The 20861-nt window shown below is 40.2% G+C and overlaps 1 protein-coding gene across 4 annotated transcripts in view; it reads right to left on the bottom strand.

Annotated features, from left to right (window-relative positions):
- The window catches only part of itga7 (integrin, alpha 7), a 61201-nt gene that overhangs the window by 15586 nt on the left and 24754 nt on the right, over positions 1-20861 (bottom strand). For 2 of the 4 annotated variants that reach the window (XR_015850627.1, XM_088337142.1), the window contains exons 2-14: positions 16896-17023; positions 15207-15286; positions 14877-15132; positions 13986-14117; positions 8068-8275; positions 6580-6776; positions 6432-6520; positions 5563-5690; positions 5401-5496; positions 5258-5319; positions 5021-5190; positions 2621-2886; positions 889-1075 (exon numbers count right to left, since the gene is read on the bottom strand). Coding sequence is in view for 3 of the 4 variants with exons in the window: in XM_088337142.1 (XP_088193268.1) it covers positions 889-1075; positions 2621-2886; positions 5021-5190; positions 5258-5319; positions 5401-5496; positions 5563-5690; positions 6432-6520; positions 6580-6776; positions 8068-8275; positions 13986-14117; positions 14877-15132; positions 15207-15286; positions 16896-17023 (1999 nt within the window). In the remaining variant the exon portion in view is untranslated. Of the gene's footprint in view, positions 1-888; positions 1076-2620; positions 2887-5020; positions 5191-5257; positions 5320-5400; positions 5497-5562; positions 5691-6431; positions 6521-6579; positions 6777-8067; positions 8276-13360; positions 13469-13985; positions 14118-14876; positions 15133-15206; positions 15287-16895; positions 17024-20861 lie in introns of all 4 variants that reach the window. The other 2 variants (XM_088337144.1, XM_088337143.1) reach the window with 2 other exon arrangements.

Genomic DNA, 20861 nt, shown 5'->3' with positions numbered 1-20861 from the left:
GTTGAAGTCCAATATTTGCCTCTGGTACCGTGATTAAAAAATAGTGTGATGATAGGATAAAATTGAATCCTTTTTCCTATGTCACATACATCCCTAGTGGTCGAGAGCAGGGGTCTCCGGCGCGGGTGCCCCCTTGTGGACAACTAAGGTCCCTGCGGACCTGTTCTGAAAATAGCTCTTCAGTGCTGGGTTATTGTGATTTTCAAGATTTTAGTGGTTGACTAAGTCTATTTAACACTTCCAATAATTAACTTGGTAATAAAAAAGAAAAAACATAGCAGTTACATGGTAAGTTCTTATTTTAAAAATGCATATCAAACTGGGTGCCCTCTGCGCTAATTAGTAAAATAAGTAGCACTCAGCTTGAGCAAGGTTGGAGACCCCCGGTCTAGTGATTATGAGGTGGATTTACGCTTATTAGCAATATTATTGTTGGTCTTGTTATCAAAGCTATTATTGGGTTGGGCCGCTAGTGTTTTGTCAGACATTGAATCGGTCTGGGGCGGCATGGCAGCTGAGTGGTTAGCGCAGTTCTGAGGTCATGGTTCAAATCCAGCTACCAGCCTTCCTGTGCGGGGTTTTCATGTTCTCCCCGCTTGTGTGGGTTTCTTCTGGGTACTCCGGTTTCCTCCCACATTCCAAAAACGTGCATTGGCTGGTCCAAATTGTCCCTGGGTGAGAATGAGCAAGTGAATTGTCTGTTTCTATGTGCCCTGTGACTGCCAGGCAACTAGTTCAGGTTGTCCCCTGCCCGCTGCCCAAAGACGGCCGAGATGGGCTCCTGCTACCCTACGACCCATAAGCGGTGCAGATGATGGATGGATGAATCAATCTGTGGTACATAAAAAGTTGGGGACCACTGTTTTATATGACGCATGCCTAAATCACCTGAGCAGGCACCCTTGACCCAGCATAGGAGAGCGTTTTGGGAAGGGAGACGAGCAGCTGAGCGGCGTGGGCATCATCTCCGTCCTCCTCGGGGCGCAACGGGTCAGAGGGCGCGTTGGTGACCGTGATCTCCAAAACCACAACGCGCTGGTCAGACAAGGAAAAGACCTGAATGTCATCCTGGTCCCTGCAAATGTTCAAAGACGACCAGGTTAGCGGTTGCTTGGAATCTTACCAGCATTCTAAACTCGAAAATCTGAGTACCGTAAATTCTAGACTTCAAAAGCGCAACTGATCAAAGGCGTACTCAAATTTACAAACTAAACTCCATTTTGTCTTTGTACATGCTGCATACCTGGCGCCAACCGCGTGTGGAATTGGGAATCAACCTGGGGTAAAATCCTAAGCCCAAACCCAACCCTGTCAAGATTGCCATGGCGCCCCATTGGCCCCACCCATGGACACCGGCTGAGGCGCGTTGACTGGTTGGGCGTACTTAAACGCGGTCCTTTGAGCCGTTAGTTGTCCTAGCGTCTGTGAAACTTCTGCAAGACTCCTGTTAAACTCTGTGAAATGCCTAGTCTGTCAACTTGCCTGCGTTTGATCCTGTTTTATTTTTGGCCTGATTTGTTTGATTTTTACCACTCTTGTTTGGATTTCAATCCACTTCTGCGACCATCGATCCCCAGATCGAGTGTGCGCTCATTCCTCCTCTCCTTAATAAATTGTGAGTACGCTATTGGGTTCTAAATTCTGTTTCCTGCCCGGGTTCATGACAAACCCTGGCCAGAATGTGGGCCAAAAATCTCAATCATTACAGTCAAGTTGGGCTTCTCTTTCGCTGACTCTTTTTTTTAATAAATATATGTTTATAAAAATGAATGGATACTAGACTGAACAAAAACAATGTATTTATTAAAATCTGAAAAAATGTTTTAATGTTTAAACTCTCCCCCTCATAGCGTGCTGCTCTAGATTCTTAAGGACGTACTGCTGCTGTGGTTTACGGCCCAATTTTCAACGTGTGAAAAAAGACGGACGGCCTTAAAATTATTCTCAAGTTCTTGTCAATTCTTTAAGAATCTCTCAATGATGGAAAAATAGTGGTGAATGTAACACACAGAAATAAAAAAGAAATTAATGTTTATGCAGTCTTGTTTGAATTAGAATTTGTTATAAAAGACAGGCTTTCATTGGTTATTATGAATCAACTCTCCTCTTCCTTAGTCCTTACTGATCAAATATGAATTTCCAGGTTTGCTTTGGGCACAGCCCTGCTACTCAAGTTACTTGGTCAGGCTCTTGCTGAGCTTTAATAGCTGTAGGCCTGGGTCAGGTTGGGCTGAATCTTTAGGCCCAATCTTACCTCTAGCCGTGGCCTTTGGCTGCAGAACACCAACAGCTCTTCCGCAAGTTCTTTATATCACGTGTTTTCGGTTTCAAATGACCATTCAAGATTTAAAACAATTTAAAAAATGCTGTCCAGCAAATTATTATTTTTTTTGTTTGTCAGAATGTCTTTCCCAATTCGACTCTAATCCAGATCTCGGTCTCTAGTACCAAAAGACATCATCGTAGATTGTTAATTTTCTGGGGCTATTCTATAGTTTGTCTCGCTGTGGGTAAATAGGTGCTGTGTTGTGTTTGTAAAGGTTATTATCACTTAATATGTGCAATAGTAACCATTTTTACAGGGAGCAATTGTCTGAGGTTGACAGGTATGCATCTTAACCTTGGCAAGGGGGTGAACTGGTCAGAGGTAAGAGGTCTCGTTCCGAAGCGGTAGCTCAGCTTGAGGTTGCTCTGGCATATTTTGTCCGCACCGCAACCTTCGCGTAGGAAGTTGACTTCGGATTGCAGCGTGTTGGACGGCGACATATTGAGAACCGGGGCCAGTCTCTCCAGACGCTTGGATCCGGAGTGCCTGTGAGGGGGCACCGGCTTGATGTTGTGGGTGATGGACAAGGAGATGGGACGCAGCTTGTCCTGAATGTTCTCCTACACAGAACAAGATAAGGAATGAGTATACCATTAGTCACAATACATTTGCTTGATGATGTTCTGCATTTTTTGCATGGCATCAAATGATCTGATGTCCAAACTACAACTTCGGGCCCATTTGTGGCAGACTAGATTTAATTAAAGAAGGTCTGCTAAGTCGCTTTACAGTTGGCAGTCAATCTCATCAATCTTTTGGACTGAAATGTAATATTCCATGACCAGTAATGTGCAGTCAAGGGGGGGTAGGTGATGCTCAGGAATTAAAATTTTATTGGTTGGTTGGTTGGTTGGTTGGTTGGTTGGTTGGTTGGTTGGTTGGTTGGTATGTTGTTTGTTTGTTTGTTTGTTTGGTTGGTTGGTTGGTTGGTTGGTTGGTTGGTTGGTTGGTTGGTTGGTTGGTTGGTTGGTTGGTTGGTTGGTTGGTTGGTTGGTTGGTTGGTTGGTTGGTTGGATCCCTTAAACACTAGGTTCGTAGGGGCCCCTTTTCCTGTGGTGTGTCTTGGGGAAGTACAGCCTGGCTGGCACCCATTCCTCTCCAGGCCAACATATATTAAGTGGTTATATTTATTCAGTGTTAAAGTACTTTTTCAAAATTGTACAATTTTCACGTTATTCTTTTAGTGTTATTTAATTCATACAAGTAGTAGGTTACATATTACTGTGCTGAGCTTCTGCAGAGGCAGCTTGCAATTCTCTTGCCTCATGGTAGAGGGCAATAGTGAGACTAGGCATTTAGTTTTGGCGCAACCTCAGCCTCAGACGACAAATTTAGTGAATGTATCAGAAAGCTAACAGCAAGTCAAGCAATCCAGGATTTTTGTTCTTGCTAGATGTAACTATTTTTGTAATAGAGGATTCCATTGATGCTTTTATTCAAAAGGAGCAGTGCCTAGACATTTCTAAGTTGAAGTACGACAATAAAACTTTATTTTTCTATGTTTAAGTTCATCTTAAACATCGGGTGTCCCGTTTCATCTGGAGCGACGAAAGCATGACCAACTTAGATGCCGAGGTGCCTAACTTGTTTGGGTGTTTGGGCAATTGGGTTGGCCATGGTCCAAAATGTTTGTGTGTGTTTTTTTGCTTTTTTTTCCCTTTTATTTTCTTTGTTATTGTATGTGTTTGTCTTGCTGTCGGTCACCCGATGACCAAGGTAGATAGATAGATAGATAGATAGATAGATAGATAGATAGATAGATAGATAGATAGATAGATAGATAGATAGATAGATAGATAGATAGATAGATAGATAGATAGATAGATAGATAGATAGATAGATAGATAGATAGATAGATAGATAGATAGATAGATAGATAGATAGATAGATAGATAGATAGATAGATAGATAGATAGATAGATAGATAGATAGATAGATAGATAGATCGATCGATCGATCGATCGATAGATAGATAGATAGATAGATAGATAGATAGATAAGTTCATATATTGCTTTCTTGCTTTGACAATAAAAAATGAATACAATTTCACTTAAAATATTTGTAAAATAATGTAAATTCCCCAAACTGAAACATCACCGCATGTTACAGTCTATGAGAGCCCATTATCTTAAATATGAATTGTTTTATTAGGGGAAATAGGAAAGAAAAAAATCTGACTAACTTACAATTAAAAATATGTCAACTTGTGACTTCTAAAAGTGGTAAAGTTTAAAAAAGAAATATAAGATAAATACATTTTACGAATGTATTTTCCATAGATTTGTAAGTGTTGTTTTCCTTTCTAGTAATTTTTGTGTGAATCTTTGATGTAATAAAGTGACTTCATTTCCGCCTTATTACTTGATTTGGGAGTTTTTTCTCTCAAAATATTACTTCTCCAGAAAAAAAATTATAATAATAGTAATATGGAACACTAATACGCTGTCGTAGTACATTATTCTACATTTAACATTCCACTTTTATCTGATAGTATCACACTGAAAATGTTCCATTGATAATAATTTTCATTTTTACATTCTGAAAAACAGAAAGCATTACTTTGTTCAATCAGATTTCTTATGTCATCACTTCACACCATACAGACGACATTTTACCAATTACTCTTCATGCATTTACATTATTGGTGTCCAAACCAACATGAAATTCACAATCCTCATAAAAGTCTTACTGACATGGAGCTGGAAGGTAGCGGTGGTGCACGCTGGGTGATTCTGGCGATGCAGGTCCACCTCCTCGGTCTGCACGTACTCCGGTTCTAGGGAGCTCCTGCCCAGGAAGTTGACACGGTGCGGTAGGCCTAGTTTTCTGCGCTCTGAGTCAGCCTCAAAGCGAACCATCAGGGCTGAAAGATGGATTTAATGAGTTAAATCATTGAGCCAGTAACGACCCAGACTGAGGATATAACTTACTTATATGCGGTGAGTAGTGCACTGGGTGAGCCGAATAGAGGAAGCAAGCCTTTACATCCATGCTGAAAAAGAGCAGCAATAGAAGGTGAACACATTAGTCAGGAATACATAAGGAGCTAAGGTTCGCTTTGATGTCCCCTTACCAAACTCCGTCTCGCCCTTTACAGTTATACTGGGTCAGATCGATGTATTCTGGATCAATGGTTATTACCCGGATCACATCTATGACTGGACGAGACCTTCAAGGATGAAAAAGAACGATTGGTGTATTTTGGGAGAAGACTGACTGGATTAGCTTTTCATACCTAAAGAGCACCACTGAATTATTGAGCGAGCCCACAGCCAAGTCTGGATAATGGTTTTCATCCACGTCCAAGCCACCTGAGATGGAGTATCCAAAACGCCTCACGTCAAAGTCTTGGCCATCCAGGACCTGGATCATTACAAGGATTTATTGACATAGAAGAATAGAAATGAAGGGTAATATGCTGGTGATGTTTTTCTGTGAAATGTGTATGCTGGGACACTGACGCACTGTACCACTGGTCGCATTTTAGTCAATACGACATTGATGGCACGAAATATGCAGGTTGAAATCAGTAAACAAATATCGTTTCCACAAAACTTTAACAGATTAATCACTGGTTTAAATGGTATCAACACACGTTTATTGATGATCGAGGGCCATTTAAAACACCATCAATCTCTTACAGTTCTCAACAGTAATGTTCTTTTAAGGTTACCATTGAGTGGACATCCTTCTCCATTCTGATGAACTTTATGGCAGTTCTTTCATAACGAGTGTTAATGGGTATTGCAGACATGAATGTTCGGAGTTGAAACTATAGGATTTACGGCCTGAAAGGCTAGAGACTTGCAACACGTTAGATTTTTATTTAAAATAATGCTCCTTGTATTTTTAAGAAGTACACCTTGCTGTCCCATGAAAGTTATTTTAAATCTTTAGAGCACGTAGTATTTAAAATATTTCCAGAATATCAAGCAAAGTTTGATGATAAATTCAGACAGAAACACATCGGCCTCAATGCTGATAAATATGTTTTGCAGGATGATCTCACTTTCTTTATGTACAAACTCTTCCTCTCCATGTCTATTCGCCATGTCTATGGTGAATGGTATTCATCTGTACATTCTCTGTTTTAAAAAAACTCACCTGGGCGGGTTTGGTTTCAATTCCAGCATCTGAACCTCGGTAGATAAAAACCTTGCCATCCCCGTCAAATGGAGCTCCAACAGCAATGTCTGCAAACGAATAAGATTAAGATAAGAAAATTATGACAGAGAAGACTTTTGACTCTCACCTCCGTATCCATCCTGGTCCAGGTCGCCGATGTTGGCGACCGTCATGCCAAACATGGAGTCGTATGTCCCGTTGAGACGGATGGGCCTTGCCTGGTCATCCCAGTGACCGAAAGGGTTCAAATACACATAGACTGCACCGCCAATCTCAGCTTTACGGTCAAAAAAATTGGGTGCTCCTACGATCAGGTCTGTCCAGCTGATGGTAGAAATGTTGATAAGTATAAGTCATTTGGTTGCTTTACAGTATTTGTTTATTTATGTTTTAGATACATTTAAACAGTTTTATCATGGCCATTTTTATAAATAATATGATATTTGCCGTGGTTCATGTTTTACACTTATGGTCTTTCTCAGTATTCCTCTATTCTATAGCTTGTTTTGTTTACTCATGCAAGCACAGTATGGCTACAGCTAGCTACACTGTATGGTAGAAATATTAAGAGTTTGCTCCAGTTGCCAGAGTAGATTCAGTTCACATTTGCTAGAATTAAAACCTAACAGTGTCAGACTCAAAGTGACGCTATCTTCAACAACTCTGCCGCTAGCTGTAGCATATAGTTTCACATATGCTAGCAGCTAAGTAAGGCATTGTTGGTTGCAAGTTATGTGTTTTGTTTCCAGTCTTTATAACATATTATAATTCTAATATATAGAAAAACAGCATACTCGATAGCTGTAACCCTATTAGGTATAAGGCAAGACCTGAGCTGCAGAAGTTATTGTAAATCAAAAGCATTTAAAAAATGACAACTTAACTCGGCCTATTCATTCAGAACTATTTATTAAAAGCGAGCGAGGGTAGGATGGAACCATAGATCAAAGATGGTGCAGTGTTTGCAGTTATGCGGACCCCGTACTGGTCCATCATGGTGAAGAAGGAGCGGTGGTTAAAGGCAGAGCTCTTGATTTAACGGGTGATCTACATTACTACCCTCACCTACTGTCATGAACTGTGGGTCATGACAAAAAGAACGATATCCCGGATACAAGCGGCTGAAATCAGTTGTTTCTGTGGGGTGGCCAGGCTCTCCCTCAGAGATAGGGTGAGAAGCTCGCTCATCCGGGAGGGACTCAGTGTAGAGCCGCTACTTCTATGCATTGAGAACCAGCTTAGTTGGCTCGTACATCTAAAAAATATGCTTCCTGGACGCTTTGCTGTGGAAGTGCTCAGGGCATGTCTATCCAACATAAGGCCCTTGGAATGCCCCTGGACATACTGGGGACACTATGGCTCTAGGCTGGCCTGGTAATGCCTCTGGATTCTGACAGACAAGCTGGACACAGTAGCTTGGGATAGAGGGGTCTGGGGTTCCCAGCTAAGGCTGCTAGCCCCGCGAGCTGACCATAGATAAATATCGGATGGATGGTGTTTTGCAATTGACAGCGACAATAAATTAAACGTTCTGTAGAAACAATATTTTTTGCCTGGTCAATATTGTTATGCCCTCATCTCCACTGTGTAGTTTGATTAATTCTTTCACTCTCACCCATCGTTGTTAAGATCAGTGGTCGCCACCGAGTAACCGAAAGACGACGCAAGCTCTTCTCCCCAGAAAATATGTTCTGGCACCAGCCGGTAAACGTTGTCCTTGCGTAGCAGCACCACAGCCCCTGTGTGATTAGCCCGTGGCGCACCCGCCACAAAGGTCAACTCACCGAGGCTCATTATTCCCGTGGCTGAGTCCACGGAAAAACCTGGGCAAGGAGGCGGAAGGAGTAGTTAGGCTCAGAATTTAGTAGTATCGACCGTTAGGGGGCTGCTTTGTGCTCTTCTTCTTACTAATGAAATGTAGGCCTTAAGTGACTATTGATTTTATGTCCTACTCGTGATGAGGCCAGCTACTGCTGTCTGTCCTCCAGTATGTGTGTGACATATTAAGCTTCATCTCATGTCTCATGAGGTTTGCATGGCTTACTTTTAGTAAAGGCATGTAAACATTGTGACTCAACATTAATTGGATTTATTACCTTGAGTGGGTTTTTCTAAACTACAGTAAGCACTCCCTGGGGCGCATGTGACATTAATGGTTTAATGATTTCACATTTAATGGCTTATTTCTCCCAAATGAAAAATCAAAAACTGTACGAGGGATTTGTTTTTGCTTGTTATGTGTGGGTGAAACAAACTTTTAGTGCACCCATATTGGAGAAAATCTCGTTTGGTTTGCACTTAAATCAACTCTTGTTTAGTCAGCCAACTAAATACTCATTATAATCAGTGTTGGGACAAACGCAATTACTTTTCTCTGTAACGAGTACTGTAACGCATTATTAATAACATTTGGTAAATCAAGAGTAGTAACAACATGGTGCGTTACTCCGTAATGTCCTCTGATCGCTAACTGTTCCTCCTTTGTTCAAGTTACATACAACCCTCAAACTTACTGCAACATTAGTAAACAGTGGGCATGTCCATACTCACTTACAAAGTACAACTAAATTTAGTTACAGTGCTGCCATCCTAAAACACAGGGTGCCCTGAATTTCTCCTTACTGATATTCTCCTTCCCTAACCATAAGATACTTTCAACATTAATTACATTTCTTTATAAATGTAAATGATTCAAAGTGCCGTGAACAGGTATTCGGCCCCTTCCTAAATTCTGTCACATTTATCACTCAGAAAGGTTTCAGATCATCAAGGCAAAGTAATGAAAAAATTGCAGTTTTGAAACGTTGATTCCATTTATTAAGGTACAAAAAAAATACAAACCCTTGTTATGGAACCTATAGCAACTTGGGCCACCTTTGGCAGCAATATTAGAAATCAAATATTTATGATATTTGGTAAAGAGTCTTTCTCAAGCCTGTGGAGGAACTTTGCCCCACTCTTCTTTGCAAAATTGTTTCAAATTTGCCCAAATTTTAGGGTTCTTCCTTTCTAGGTCACACCGCAGCATCTCAACTTTGACTTGCCCATTCCATAACCATAATTATATTTGTTTCGGGCCGTTCAGAGGTGGACTTGCTCGTGTGTTTCGGATCATTGTCTTCCTGCATGATCCAAGAGTGCTTAAATTTGAGGGCACAAACTGATTGCTGGATGTTTTCTTTCAGGATCTTCTGGTAAACACCAGAATTCATTATTCCATCAACCAAAGCAGGTTTCCCTGGTCCTGATGCAGCAAAGCCCCAGACCATCACTACTGCCACCACCATGCCTTACTGTTGGCATCATGTCCTTTTTGTCAAATGCTGTGCCATGTTTATGCCAGATGTTTACACACCTTCCAAAAAGTTTAATTTTTGACTCATTAGTCGACAGAATGTTTCTCCAAAAAGTCTTGAGGATAATCAAGATGCTTTACAGCTAATGTGAAATGACACTTTGTGTGTTTTTGTGACAGCAGTGGGTTTTGCTTGGGAACTATAATTTAATTTGGTTTCTAATCCCATAATTGATGTGTGTTGTACTTGTAAGTTGTCTTTGTGTGGTATTAAAATCAGTTTGATGATCTGAAACCTTTGTGAGTGATAAATATGCAAAAAACACAGAAATGAGGAAGAGGGAAGATACTTTGTAATGCCACTGTATTTCCAGCATATATGTAATGGACAGTAATACATAGGATTTAATTATGACAGAAGTGATGCACTGGCGCACGGCGTGACCAGCGTGGTTCTGTTAGCTTCTGGTCAGACCTGCATGACGGCATGGTGAGTGAGTTGCGTCTCATCAATCGTCTGAGTGTTTAATGTTGATAAATCTAGTTTCGAATCCCTTCATTCAAGTGTGTTGTACTTATAAGTCATCGTTTAGTTGTTTTGTCACACATGTCACACTGTGAATGTTTAATTCTTCCTTCAATGAATTAATTAGAATGAGGATAGTCTGTTTTGTCATAGAGAACATTGTTTACATCGAGTTAAAAATGTCACTCCAGGATTAAAAACAACTAAATACAGATATAGCGGGACCGTCTCAAGCACAGAGGAGAGAACGCTGAATTTCTCCTTATGAAGATATTCTATGTACGGTATATATTTGAATTTTATATGATCTTTTTTGGTTGTGTGTCACCAATAGCAAATGGTAGGCAGCATGTGATTAGCTAGCGTGGCTTATACAGGAACAAATAAATCAATGGGGCAAACGTGAGCTAAAATTTTATGCTAAAAGTGTGCTGAATTTTACTCTTTTCGTTTTTAAAATTATTTTTGCAACACTTCATGCCAAGTGTAAAAAAATAAAATATCTTAGACAGTACCCAGAAATGGAGAAAGAAGACTATGGTTGGTTTGAAAAGCATAGACAAAATGGATATTGAGCGTTTGTTTGCAAGCTCCCTAGATTGCATGAGGGGTTCATTGCCCCGACAGGTTTGTGAACAGGTTTTCTTCTATTTATTTTATTATGTGGCTATTTTAAATCAGTTTATAGGGTAAATTATAACTAGTTACTTTTAGAGTAACTCACTACTTTTTGGTGTCAGTAATCTGGGGGGTAAGAGAAATACTTTTCAAATGAAGTAATTGTAATTGAACACTTTTTTCAGTAACGCACCCAACATTGATTATAACCACTGTTTTGTCAATTATATCTGACCTGTGTGTATGAGTGCATCACAATGAGAGTGCTTTTTCACGCTGTGTGGTTGTGGTGGGTGGCAAAACAGTAAGTGTGGACTCTGTGGGAGTGAGAACATTATAGAAACAAATCAGAGCAAACTATCTAAACAGAAGCACATGCTACAACGTGCAAGAGGTGTGAATGACAAAAGGGGGATGGCCGGTATGGCACTAAACATGCTTAAAACACACAAAAAAGGAGAAAAACAAACAGCAGGCAAGCTCCAGGACGGCAGGTGTGGAATGTCTGCAGCGCAAAATATAACAGCACCATCACAGGTGCTACTTTTGCCTCACATGGTGGCTTCTGACTTTACGGTTACAAATAAGGGCCACAAAGTCGATTACAAATGCTATGCTGTTTATTTTTGTAGGTGTTTACCTTTACTAATTGAATGGCATCTTCCTCTTATATGGGAGTACCGATTTGATACTGACACTTTTTGCTTGGAAATGCTATTATCATTGAATTATTGTTTATATTGATATTTGTGCTAAACAGCACAAAGATTTAAAGAACTGAAGATGTTTTATTTTTTAAAATTAAATAATTGTGTTGCAAACCTTTAAAAGTATAAAAAAATGTAGTAGAAATATTTCTATTATAACAATTTCAGAACAAAAGCCAAGAGATGCAAAGGAAAAAAACAGCAATGGTTAATGTATAAATACTGTATAATAATGCAAACTAAAGCAATATTTTGAAAATTAAAAAAATGACTTGTCTGTAATTGGCTCTGTTGCCATAGTGACAATGGATCTGCAGGTTTTTGTTCAGGAACAGTAACGTGTTAACTTTTGTGGTTGCAACTTGTTGTTTTTTGCAAAATGAGATTTTTTTGTGTTTTAGTATATTTGTAACAATCATAAACCTGGTAATAAAATGCATGGCATATAAGGGAAAATACAATTTTGTTATTCCTTCAAAATATCAGTCCTTTTTGCATTGCGAAAGACATTTTCTGAACTAATTGTTATGTGACATTGTGTAAATGACCACTCAGGTTATGGTGTTGCGACATGTCTGAAAAATGTGGAATTTAACATCCCTAATCTGTAATATTGCTAGGAGCATATATATAATTTATTTGTTTCAATAGTACTGTTAGAATTATAATATAGCATAATGAAAATTAAATAATGACTTTCAAATTTTAGTTTTTTTTTTTTACCATTTTTATCAAAATGGTAAAAAAAATGAAAATCTTAAATAGTGACTTGTCACTCTTCGTCTGACTAAAAATTCCCTAAGCAAGTGATTTTTTTCCTGATTTGGCAAGCAGGTATGTCATTTGATCTTTGTTAGGATCAATGGGGTCATGTGAGTTATTTAAAAAAAAATGAAGGCTAAAATGTCACATGGGAATTTGTGTTGTCAGGGAGACGGCTAAATAAGGAGTGGGGCAAAAGGGTGAGCAGGCCTGGAAGGTATGTGAATTAGGAGATTTACGGGAGATCCACGCACTCAGTGAGACGTAAGAACACCGCAATCCAACGATAACGATGAAAAGGTCCTGTTAAGTCCACAATGGGTCATTAAGCTTTATCGGGGCAGTCGGAAAAACACCTCAAAGGGAGGTGATGCTCTTTTCAGAATAAGGCACCTGATCCCCCAACTCTTGTTAGTGAACACTCTCCAAAAACACGTTGCCAGTTCCACACTTTCGAATACTAGAAGAATGGTGACAAGAAAACCAACGCCAAGCTACACTAGAAAAGCCTCTTTTTTGCATACTCCATGCATAATTGAAATGACAAAAACCTACGGACACAAGAGACAAACTTACTGTTGCTAAAAGGGACAATCACCCACTGAGCATGTAGTCGTGGTTCACTTGCTTGACTTCAGTGCAGTGCATGGATTGAGATATTATTCAGTGATGGTGTGGAAGTAGATGGGAACAGATGTCTAATGTTATTTGCACTTGTGAAATATTCCTGGACGATCTAAGATATGCAATATTACTTTTGTCGAACTTCGTCTTGGTTAAACAGAACTTAACAAAGGTAGAATAGAAATTGGAAGTGGATGGTCCAATTACCATGACAGGGGTGGTTGTCTCTTGAACAGTAAAGAGGACATTGTCCAAAACAGATCAGATTCCAGACAAGTGTCATTAGCAGAGAAGCTTAAGAAAACAGATTGAAGGACTACTTCTATATCAGAAAAGGCCAATCAGCTCCAAAGAAAATCACATCACGCCTACAAACCTAAGTAGCTATTATGAGCTACATCCTCAAAGGCTGTGGGCTTCCTGGAGGGCTCCAGAGTTTTGTACAGCAGCGCGTCCTCAACTGGGCTAGCCATGAACAACAGCCCTATGGCCCGAGACAGGAATGGAGAAGAGAGGGACCAGTGCGGGTTGGGGTGCCGGGGTGGTGAAATGTGAGGGAGGGAAGGCCAATGATGGGGGGTAGAGTGAAAAAGAAAAAGGGGAGAGGAGGGTGCTGGTGAGACAAGCTGTGATTGATTGATGTTGCTGTGTTTTGGTGGGTGGGCGGCAGACGTTTTCCCTTGTAGAAATTTCCCGGCTCTCTGGTGGAGCAACAGCCGACTTGTCCAGCATCTACCCTCCAGCCGTTTACAGATTATCTGTAACCAGATAGGCTTGTCGGTCCAAAATAAACTTTGGACATCAAATCCTAGGCAGGAATGACTTTAGAATCTTGGAGTTTTTTTCCCCATTAATAACTTTTCGAAAATTGGCTTAGTTTGACCAAATTGTAGACTCGAGCTATATCAGGAAGCCAGAGGGTACAGTCTGGGCCCCAGTCGCCATCCTCCACCAGACCCTTGCGTCCTCTCCAGCACTAAGTGGGGAGGGGCCACTCCTACCCAGGTAACTGTGGTAGGGCACAGGGATGAGCCGAGCATTAAGCTGTTTCTGATCCGCCACCTCGTAGGGTCCATCATCATAGAAACCGAGGTCAAGCAGCGTCTGGTTTAGCAGCTGTACACGCATTTCACCTGAAACGGAAACGTGTGAGGCCACAACACAGCTGTAAGAAATGCATGCTGGCGGAACATTGTTCGAAACCATCTGGGCGACTGCAAGTTAGGAAACAGGGTTTACCGGAGAAAAACACATGAGTTGTTAAAAATAGTAATATCTGAATATACATAATTTCCAAATCACAATTCAAATATATTCAATGAGATGAGACATTTTTCATAAGAGTGGATACTGCAGTAACAAACCTGCAACTCTTTTTTTCCCGACAGATGTGTCTCATCGCTCCCATGAGCCAGTTGACTAAATTTACGACCTTTGCGTATTAGCTGTCAAGAACATCATTTACAGATGGTGTGAGAGAAAGAAACAATTGAGGGATATATGAAGAAGACTTCAGATACTTATGGCAAGCCTTGGGACTTTAATAGTCATAGCGCCAAAAAATAAACCAGAAAGACTAGACCAGAAAAGGCAGTTTAATTTATGCCCAGTTCGAGTTACTCAATGAATTTCACATATCACTACTGTGACCACGTGGGTTCAATTAAAGACTGCAGATAAAAAATTCCCAAATTGTCCTTGACAAGGTCTCCAGAGATTTGTTCTTTGAAATTAGCATACCCTTCCATTCAAATGACTAATCTTCAGAGGTCAGAAAAAAGGATTTTCCCACTACTAGATGTTTGTTCCTTAGCATAAAACTACAATGTACTAAGTTCCAGGCTAATTCAAACTTTTCATCTCAACATTTTATTCCCCAAAGGCCACCATACCTTTCCAGTTGTATGTCCCAGGGGCTCCAAACAATATGAAGTTGTTGTCTGGGGTAAAACTGACGGAAAGACCCTGCTGACAGAAGCCAAACTGCTCATGACCCTGTGGCCGACCCTCACAGAACTTCCACTCCCCTCCATCCAGATCGTCTCGTTCTGTCAGGTCTTCGCTCAAGACATAGCAACGTCCAATGGGATCGCGCGTCTCAGAGGGTTGGTGTACCCTCTGCCGGAGCTCGTACAGGTGAGCGCAAGTCTGAGAGAATATACGAGGGAAGTATGAGGAACCCAACTAATTATTTTAAGGATCATCACACAGTAAGGACTTACCACCACTTTCCCTCCAATCCCTTGGCTCTTGACTGTAACCCCCAGCCACTGGTTGTCTTTACTCTCTTTGTTTAGACTCACTGATAGAAAAGAACAGAAAATGGGATAGAAATCAGAGAAGAATTTCTTGTTGGTAAGCAACGCCTTTAATTGTGTTCCTCGTTCAAAAATTAAATCATGGAAGTTTCTGATGTGTCTATAAGAACAGTTAAGAGTGAGTGTTTGTTGATTTTATGTGCATTTGGGTATCACTCCAACTAAGGATGCCACGTTTGGAAGCAGTGGAATAGTATTTAGTCCGATTTGACAAAATGATTGGATCGGGATCTGTTGTTTTTTTTAGAATATAAGAATTCTGATTGAATACACAAACATAATCCTCAAATACACGTTCATTCTCTCACCCCAAAAAATATTGCCGCCTTTTCGAATTTGTAATTTTTCTTTTTTTTTGTTTGTAACCTCCTTGCCTATGAGCATAAAGAACTTCCTGCAACACAAGCAAGCGCTCAATGGTTTGTTGCAATGAAAATTGCAAGTTAAGTGGTTAAACCTAATCTAGAGGTCCCCAAAAAGTGTATGACATCCAAAGTTATTATTAACTTTTAAGGTGGCAAAATTATTATCGATGGTAAGATTGTAAATGCAAGTAATTGTTGATGTTTTAACAAAAACAGCTCCTAAAGGTTAACACATTGTGCCCATTAGTGTCTGACACGGATGCTCCATTCTGAGTTCTGTGTTTGGACCAGGGGTCAGGAACCTATGGTTTATGAGCCATATATGGCTCTTTTCATGACTCGGAGATCAATTGAAACTCACACAATTATATAGTGTATTCATGATGTGGGGTCTATTGTTGCGCATGTGTAGACAAAGCAATAAGGATTATTGGTAGTTTTGTCCAGGATATATATGACACCATTTTAACTGCAGTTTACAGTCAAGATGTCGCACCAACAGACCATGTTTTAGCTGTAAATCCCTACACAACCCTTTATATGGAAGCTCATTAAACAATCTATATTCATTGTTGAGACACTTTATGATGAAAACCCACACAACAACCTTCAACTTGAAACAAACTTTTTACCTAAAAGCTTTAGTAAAAGCCGAGAGCTATAGAGTAATTTTATTGGGTGAGCAGTAGGTGTGGGCGAAGCTATACACAGGACAGGACGCGCACACTCCTTTCTCTCCCCCACCGCCGTCTGCACTGAAGGTAATTACATAGCTATCCCCATTTGCAGTATTTAGTGACATTTTTACAAAAATATTTTGCTTGCACCTTGTTTTGAAACCATTATTTAGGACAAAAGTTGCAGTCAAAATAAGCCTCAACACTTAATTAACTGCAGGAGGGAGACAAATTTTAAGTGGTTTATTTGTATTGATATGGGACACAGGCTATGGCATTATTATTTCATAGATTTTACCAATCCATCAAACATCACACAGTGAAATAAAATATGTTAAAGAATTAGCATTTGTATGGAGAGCAGGTCTGGTAGATGTGGCTCTCAGAAACAAGATAAAAAGCTTTTTGCTTTTATGGCTCTTTGACTCAAGAAGGTTACTGACACCTGCTTTAGGCCAATATGCCATACTGTGGCTATAAAACTATAATAAATCAATGCATTTCTTGACCTTGACCTGAACATGTGATCTCAAACAATAATACAGACTCACCTTCACCATCAATATCCACCCGCTTACAGTCATATTCCTCAGGAGTGATCGGACACTTAAATAGAGCTCCAGGTCGAGTCCCACGCAACACACCGTGACCTGCAGCCTGTGGCGCCCCCACCAGGATCCTGTAGCAACACAAATGTCAGGGTAATTATGATGAAAAATCCAAAATGCGAATATCAAAGATAACTTTATCTATAAAATTGACATGTCTGCCATGATATACAAAGCATCATTGGATAAGAGGTCAATGGTTTTGCAATTTTCAGGCAGACCTTTACCCTGATATTTTGATCCGGAGATGATGTTTTGATAAGATCATATTTTAGGCTTCCCGTATGCATGTTTAAAGATGCATTGATTGTTTAATTTAAAGGTGTATTTTAAAAATTAAAACTCTATTTTGTGTGTTTTTGGAAGTAAACCAGGAATGACCACAAGATACTGTTATCTCGGGAAAAGCGATGATCTTTTCAAAGCAGCTACCGTAGGATCATAGCTTGACTGAGCCTAAAGCAGCGCGCATGGTGCTGATGCTACCAAAACATTGTAACTACTCAAAAAGGATAGTGGACTCTTCTTGGCTCTGAACAATCGACCTCACTAAATGAAGGAAGCAAAAACCTTTATTCTGACTGAGGTAGGTGCAGATATTTTAGGGGTGGTAGAGTCATTGCCCTCTGCCTTATTTGGAGTGCAGATTCTTAGGCTGGCGGGCTATTTTAAAAACTGAATGTTGGGCCGCATTCCAACCCACGCTGTCAGCCATGGCGGATGCATGGAAGCGAGTCGTCAAGAGACAGAAAGGGGGTAAGAGGAAGTGGGGAAAGTAACAAGGGAAAGTTTAGGACCAGAAAAGTAAAAACAGTCAAAGATGAACTTCACATCTTAGCCAAGCTATTGTGACTAAAACTGACATTGAACCAATGCCTACTTTTTCAATGTTACTTCTAATTTTCATAATTTTAAGTCATATAACAAGCTAAATTTTTGCTCAGGTTTCTATCGCACCCTGTTACTATGCTAGGAATAGCAAGCTATGTTTTGTTTTTTTGGGTCAATGTTACTGCTTTATTTGTTTTAATGATTATTTTATTATAAGATTTGCACTTTGTATTGTTGGATGTGATAGTCAAAATTCTGGAACAAAATGGTTTTCTCCACAGTGATTTAGGATTTAATATCAGTACTATCACATGCCCGTCAATGCTCAGGTCTGGCTCATCTCCCCATACGCCCCATACCAAAAAACAACAGCAACCAGATGTTGAAGCTGTTGCATCTGAGTAAAATCAGGAGGCTTACCCTACTACTGAAGACAACGGAAACCAGTACTATCTGTTTCATGTAGGGGCAAAAACACCCACCCCAAAAAAACCTGCAGAGGAATGGGGGCCGCAAGGCTGTACTTGCCCAAGACACACCACAGAAGGTGGTGCCCAGACGAGCCTGGCCGTTAAGGGGTCTTTGAACGGTGAATTCCATGCATGGCGTATTGTACTCTTTTAATCTTTATTGTTCAGATATGAGTCACAAAGCCTCACCATTTTCAACTACCAGCTCATCTTACACTGAACCCATGTGACATGCACCACTAAGCTTTTTGGGGTTTATAAGTGTGTGCGTGTGTGTGTGTGTGTGTGTGTGTGTGTGTGTGTGTGTGTGTGTGTGTGTGTGTGTGTGTGTGTGTGTGTGTGTGTGTTTTACAGGAATACAATTAGATACACACATGCTGTTGGCACAGCCTCGCTGTACTGTACATTTCTGTAACTACATCCTTAGATCATATCAGTTCAGTTGAGTGTGGTTTTGAGTTTCGTTTGGAAAAACCCACATGAAGCGTCCACGTTACACAGCAGCAATCTCTCCAAATCCCCCATTCATTCGTCAAGAGATTTTATAACATAACAGTACTCCTTCTGATGGAATTCATTGCATGCACCTTCTGAATAACTTGTTTGCTGATTTTGCCTTTGTTGTTCATACTCGGGCCCAAAATGGAGCATGTTTGGTCTGCTTACCAACGTTGTGTCGATATCCTTGTGTTTACCAATATGTTTAGTAGATACAGTGCCTTTATCTTTAAATGTGTAAATTTTTCGTTTCTCTTTAAAACACAGATAAAGACTTTTCTTGTTTTTGTTATGAAACCAAAAAACAGCAATGATTTGCTACATAAACAAAGGTAAGAAACATTCATTGCGTTCATTGGCTGGTAAGCTTTAATAATTGATTTAATATACATTTAAATTGAGAATGGAATGTAAAATCAATAGCAGGTATTACAAACAGCTTGTATTTACTGTGCTTGTTTCAGTAGACAATTGCTTGGTCCATTCTTACTGGGCAGAGTTCAAGGGGTTCAGCCATAAATGCCCCCCTTGGCCTATGAAAAGCCAACAGCATATGTCGATAACTTATGGCCTGAAAATGACTCCAAGAAGAACACTGTGAAGAACACAAACCTGTTTTCTTCTTCTTCCCTTGTACAGTATTTTTTACCACGTTCAAACATCTGTTGGATGAAGATAATAAGGTCACTCCTTGTTGCTGTTGTTGTTGAAATAGATTTCCACCAAAGGCAACAACTTAACAGCCGCTAAAAATGGTTTGTTATCTTTTATCAGACAGTTGATATCAAGACCTGTCACCTGGTGTTCAAACAAAGGAAACCGGTTTCAATCACTAATCATTAACCGGGACTCAAGCAGTTAGCTTCATTAAGGTTAAGTGTTTTTGTCTAAGACCGTAAAAATTGACAGACATGCTTCTGGGTAAAAACTACTAACAGACCAGAATTTTGTTGTGTTTCCCTCATTACCGCATTGCTCATTGATTTTAACCCACAACTCTCCCCTTATTACCAATTATCTATTAATGGTCTTCTGATGGGTGGGCATGAATTTATATAACAACGAGTTGCTTCTGATAAACTACCAATTTTTTCTGGATCACGGATTAATTCATTGACAAAACCATATTTAAAATGTCGACGTGGTTACAATAGTCGGTTTTCTGTGGAAATGTCTGATCGATTGAAGAGAAAATGTAAGTTTTACTGTTTATCAAAGGGATTTTGGATGGACTGCCGGCCTAATATCTCTATTTATCCATATATCCATCCATTCATTAATTTATTTTCTGGATATCCAGAGTCGGGTTCAGGGCTAGCAGCCTCAACAAGGAAGCCCAGATATCCTGTCCCTATCCACTTCCTCCACCTAATCCGATGGGACTCCGAAGAGTTCCCAGGCCAGCCTAGAGACATAGTCTCTCCAGCGGGTCTTGGTTTATTCCCCGGTGGTCCATTATTGGAACACCTCCTGAAGGAGCCCTGACGGATGCACCCTTACCAGATGCCTAAGTCACTCTACAGACTACTCTCAATGCAGAGGGTAGCCGCTCTAAACTAAATCGCTCCCGTATGACTGAGAGAGTCGGAACACCCTGCGGAGGAAAGACTTTCAGCTGCTTGTATCCAGTATATTTTTTCTTATGGTCAAAAACTGAACAACTGAAAAACATCTCTTTTCATACAAGATTGGTTTAAAAGTCCTTAACCATGCCTATTAATTCCACAAAATAATTTTTGGGGAAGGGGAAAACAGACAGTTGCCTTGGGTGGATGGATGGATGGATGGATATTCATTGTTTTCGGCAACCAGTTGCAATTACAACATTTACACTGTCAACATTTTCCACCAAAATTCCAAGTGGGTACTTTTTCCAAACTCAAAACGTGTTGGATAGAGAGGATCCTCTGATAGACAAAACTGCTAGATCAGCAGGGGGGTGTGGGACTCTTTTTGGCCCTCATCTTATTGTCCCGAAGCAAGACTGCGACCTCTGATCTGGATACACAAACACACAGAAAAAGGCACACATGTGCAGGCATGCAGACATGATCATGTACCTGCATCTCTATTCACAGACGTACAAAACCAGAAGTCTGCATATCCCATT

The sequence above is a fragment of the Urocampus carinirostris genome, chromosome 6 (assembly GCF_059441175.1).
Source record: "Urocampus carinirostris isolate Australia breed hairy pipefish chromosome 6, RoL_Ucar_1.0, whole genome shotgun sequence".
NCBI classification, from domain to species: Eukaryota; Metazoa; Chordata; class Actinopteri; order Syngnathiformes; family Syngnathidae; genus Urocampus; species Urocampus carinirostris.
Note: the sequence above shows the minus strand (reverse complement) of the source record. Positions and strands in the feature narration are given on the sequence as shown.